Genomic DNA, 4,837 nt, shown 5'->3' with positions numbered 1-4,837 from the left:
GGCCGCATGATTTCAGCTTAAATCACTAGAAATTTCCAAATGTTATTTGAGTAGCAGTAGGAAACTCATGACATGTCATTCTTGTTGTAGATTCTAGCTGTAGTCAATCCTTAATACTATTCAGTAAATTAGCCTGAATACTACAATTCTGTCAGAATTGTGAATATTGGAATGTGTAGTGACCGTGGACCAATAATGCCAGGTTTTTTATTTGTCTGGGTTCTAGTTTTAACAGGAAGGTTTATAACGTGTTAGGTCACCCCTCGTTACTGTGTATTATCGAACTGTGATTTTATCATAAAATCATTTAAGGCTTCAATATATACTATCATATGAATAAAAACAAAGTCAAACACAAAGGTCGCTAGCATAATGCTGTACAAAATACTTATGCTAAAACATCTTTTATACAATGTATTACAATGTTTGTTTATTTCACGAAAGTCACAACAGATTGGGGTGGCAGATTGTTGTACTGATAGTGTTTTCCATCAATATCCAACGAGAAGCTTGCGGGCTTAGTTGCACTTGGGTTTGAAACCACAATAACTGTCGTGCCGTCGGTGTTGGCGAACGCCACAGTTCGTAGGGTGTGGTAATCTATGTAGTTAGACTCTAGACGGACCGCTCCGGGTTTGACGAATTTAGTCACGTGACCAAGGACATAATATTCGGCGTTTCTCTAATACTTATCGTTCTGAACAGTAATTACACCACGGCAGTTATCACATCTACCAAGGCCTGGTACCTATTAAAATATGTTTTAAATACTTTTAACGTTTACATAGTTTAGATGGATATTTTTACAATCAATCATAATTGAAAGAATGAGTTGTTTCATATGAAAATTGTAACGTATATAAAACATAATTACATGTATATATATTATTCTACAAAAACAAATTACAAGGGTAGATTTCCTGGAAGCACAGAGCACCCCAAACACAGCCATAGGACCATACATCGCAAAGTAGGCCCACAACAAAAAGAAAGTGTAACAGTAAAATATAGCAGACAGATTGATTCAAAATTTCAACAACAAGTACATTTTAATTATATGCAAAGTACAAAAAAAATGGATAAGATGTAGAAAAAAGAAGTGGGGTGTTGGGGAAAGTGGAAAAAAGCAAACATGAATATTCAGCAGGGAAAGTCACTTTCCAAAAAGGCGGTCTAAGAGCCCTATACCGCAATCTTTAAATTTACTTTTTCTTTTCCTTTTTTTGGAGAGTGGGGGTGGTGGGGGGGGGTCAGGTCATGGTCGTGTTCAATTTTCAAAAATCTGTTTTTACAACGCATGGAACTTGTTTTAGAATCAATGCTGTAAATTAACTTTAAGTGACGTTTCAAAGTCAAAACGGACATCTTTTCAGCGTTACTAGTCAGTCTACTTTTCAACGCCACCATTGTACGGCATTCATCTCAATTAAGTTATAACAAAAATTATCGGTAAAACCAATGGATGTTCCCGAACTTGGCGAAGTATCTAAAATACTATAGTAGTGCATTTGTTCAGCAACAAAGCATAGCCATATATGGCTTGGTTCGTGATTTTGATCCAAAGCGATGTTCCAAAAGAGCACAGTTTTTGCCCAGTTCCTTGTTTGACCGATTAAAATATCTCTTAGCTGCCATGTTATAATGCCTGGCCAGTTAGTGCCCCAGTACCCTCCGGATATTTCCGTGAAATACATACCTTTGAAACAACATAATTATGCAGCTTGTAACATGACATTATGTAATCTTTCACACTCGGTTGAAAGTGAAATGTCTTTTTAAAACAAATTGACTTAAATAGATACAAATTAGCCGCGCCTTGTGAAAAACAACATAGAGCATTTGCGACCATACCAGCCTGCGCTTCCGCGCAGTCTGGTCAGGGTCCATGCTGTTTGCTAATGGTTTCTCTAATTGCAACAGGCTTGGAAAGCGAACAGCATGGATCCTGATTAGACTGTGCGGATGCGCAGGCTGGTCTGGGTCCATGCTGGTCGCAAACGCACTATGTCGGCTTTCTCATGGCGCGGCTCAAATAGTATATTTTTAGTTGTCTCATTAACAACAACACTTATACGTCATTTTTTATTTTCATTTCATTCGAATTACATGAAATACAAGTTCAGACTATTTAATGTATTTATGTCTGATAGTATATATTTCATACTGATAAATTTTAGGTCAGAAGCAGTATCATTTCTTTTCTTCCATGGTTGAGTTAGAACAAAAATAGATCATCGAACGTTTGTTGACTTACGATTTGATTTGAGTGCATGCTACCTTTAACCCAATAAGCAACAAAGATTGATCTTGGAAGAAGGTCTAACATATAATATGACGTTTATCTCACTCACCAACATCCTCATGTTTCTCATGGAAATAACTGGGGGTGTCGTGTCTTCCAGAGTACCCATGCCAAGCTACACCGGCTACATACTGCTTTACTTTAACTAAAATAAGAAATAGATTTGCTGCCAATGCTTTGATAAAACAGTATGCGATTATAGCTCATTTAAATCTTTTAAAATGTTACTTTTTATACAATCAGTGCTTATTTAATTAACATAGACTTTGTCAAACGGCCCTTCAGCTATATTATCAAATATGAAAAAGAAGTATAATTATTATCAGCTGAAACTTTACCAGGTATCATTATTAATAAAATCATTCAAACAGCATCTACATATTACACATAGATGCTTACCATCACTAATGACCTGCTCAGGGAACCAAGAATCAGACCAGTTGTGATCAAAGACAAGGATTTTTGTCTGTATATTTTTTTGTCTGAATAATGGACCCAGGTGATCTCTTATGAAGGCCTTCTGTTGATTCACTGTCATAACCATGGTCGGATAATCGTCCCTGGACAGAATGGGTTCGTTTTGAACAGTCAATGATTCGATATTGATGCCCTCAGCTTTGTAGGCCTCAATACATTTGGCAAAATACATCGCATACGAATGCCAGTAGTTCCAACTGTCGACGAAATCTCCTCCATTCAGATTGCGATTGTTCTTCATCCAAGCTGGTGCTGACCAAGGCGTTGCCATGATCTTCAAATTGGGGTTAACCAACAACGCCTCTTTGATTACGGGTATGACAAAGGCACGGTCTTTATCTATGCTAAAATGGTCGAGAATGAAATCTGTCTGGCCGCTTGGAATGTCATTAAAAGTGTAAACTTCAAGAGCATTAAAATCAGAGCACCCCATTGGCAGGCGAATGTAACTTATTCCTGTCGATGAAACATATAAATAAAAGCATAACTGAATATTTCATTTTCGAAATATGATACTTGTAAAACTTTTATTCTCAATTAAAATTTAAAAAGATCAATGTCCAACAAACATGGCGTCTATTCACTTTAAATGATTTTTCTGCACTATTTTGCTTCTAACCATCAGATGTCCTTTAATGACTCGTAGAAAGTAATGTAAACACGTTTGAAAAAACTTTGTTTTGCAAAAACGTCAAAGAAAATATTGTTCAAAAATTCAAAATATGACACGAAAGAGAATAAAGCAACTAGGGTTTTACTTTACGACAATATCGTCAGTGTGACAATCAGAATTTAGCGACCTTTATCAACTTATAAAAACGCATTTGTCTAGTTTATATCATGATAAAAGATAGTGTATTCACGTCTGTAGTGTTATTATTTCCGCAGGCAGTTGGGATCAAAACCCCTAGCTGAATTGTTCAAAACAATTTAACAATTATCTTGACTTTTGCTCTAATGGTATTTTTTGTCGCTGTATCAAGAAGTATTTACTATCAAAAATACTATACCTAGTTGACTGTCTCCATTTCCAAACAAGTCTCTTAGTATTTGATGCCGTATAGGACTATTGTAGATGATGTAAGCCGCAGAGTTAGTCATTGCCGCACCGAAGCCTTCCATTGTCTGTCTGCGTTTTGTTCTGTCCACCCAAACGCTGTAGCCATTGTGTGATGACGTCACTTGACACGGTGCTTCGTGGGATAGAAGTTTCGACTGGTCCCCGGTCGTTAAATACACTTGATACTCATCATTTCCACTTGAAGTTTCAAGATTTATGCAAGAAACTAGTAACAACAAAACTACAATTTAATAAGAAACTTTGAAGTTCGGAAACATAAGAAGTTTGTAGGGTATGCCTATACCATGGAACGAACACAGAATGCCTATACCATGGAACGAACACAGAATGCTTATACCATGGAACGAACACAGAATGCCTATACCATGGAACGAAAACAGAATGCCTATACCATGGAACGAACACAGAATACAGTATCGTTTTGTTCTGTGTCAAATAAAGATTTGAATAACATGTGTCTTATTTACTAGTATTTTTCACTAAGTCTAAAATCCATTCAAGGGTATGTTTAGTCTTTGTGGATATTATATTTATTATGTATTGTCCAGGTTTCTTTTATGTCACACGATGTGTATTTGTTTTTAATGTAATATGTGTATACATTTTTTCTCCAGATATATTTTTATGTTAAACATTTTTTTTTTGTCAGTAAAACAAAACAAATCTAATGGGCAAATTTTTTGTATCCCTATAGTGTTCAAAGTGTCTGAAAAAGTGCAATAAAAAGATGGATAAAATGAAAGTTTACCTATTGCCACCATATTTACGGTCCTTCTGTGCAATCGGCACTTTATCTTTCTAGCTCATAGTGAGTTCACAATCAATGACACTTAGATAAATCTAAATGTTTTAGCATTTCCAGAGTAAGCGAGTAATAGAGTTCACAATTAATGACACTTACATAAATCTAAATGATTTGTTATGTCCATATTCCATTTAAGCGCTTTTAAACGGTTTGTATAAACGTAGTATTCCTC

The 4,837-nt window shown here is 35.8% G+C and overlaps 1 protein-coding gene across 1 annotated transcript; it reads right to left on the bottom strand.

Moving 5' to 3' along the window:
• Positions 1-389: 389 nt before the first annotated feature.
• Positions 390-4,317, bottom strand: LOC123523584 (uncharacterized). Its single transcript, XM_045301246.2, has 4 exons — positions 3,790-4,317; positions 2,702-3,235; positions 2,352-2,447; positions 390-748 (listed from the first exon to the last, which is right to left on the bottom strand). The coding sequence occupies exons 1-4, from the start codon at positions 3,899-3,901 to the stop codon at positions 732-734; spliced, it is 759 nt and encodes a 252-aa protein (XP_045157181.2). The 5' UTR covers positions 3,902-4,317; the 3' UTR covers positions 390-731.
• Positions 4,318-4,837: the final 520 nt, after the last annotated feature.

Source organism: Mercenaria mercenaria, chromosome 3, assembly GCF_021730395.1.
Source record: "Mercenaria mercenaria strain notata chromosome 3, MADL_Memer_1, whole genome shotgun sequence".
Classification (NCBI taxonomy): domain Eukaryota; kingdom Metazoa; phylum Mollusca; class Bivalvia; order Venerida; family Veneridae; genus Mercenaria; species Mercenaria mercenaria.
Note: the sequence above shows the minus strand (reverse complement) of the source record. Positions and strands in the feature narration are given on the sequence as shown.

What these genes read in the sequence shown, in the direction of transcription:
- LOC123523584 (XM_045301246.2), bottom strand. Translation starts at nt 3,901, where the DNA reads ATGGAAGGCTTCGGTGCGGCAATGACTAACTCTGCGGCTTACATCATC. An exon ending in AAATGGAGACAGTCAACTAG is followed by an intron (nt 3,236 to 3,789) that starts GTATAGTATTTT and finishes TTTCATCGACAG; the next exon opens with GAATAAGTTACATTCGCCTG. An exon ending in TGAGCAGGTCATTAGTGATG is followed by an intron (nt 2,448 to 2,701) that starts GTAAGCATCTAT and finishes TTCTTATTTTAG; the next exon opens with TTAAAGTAAAGCAGTATGTA.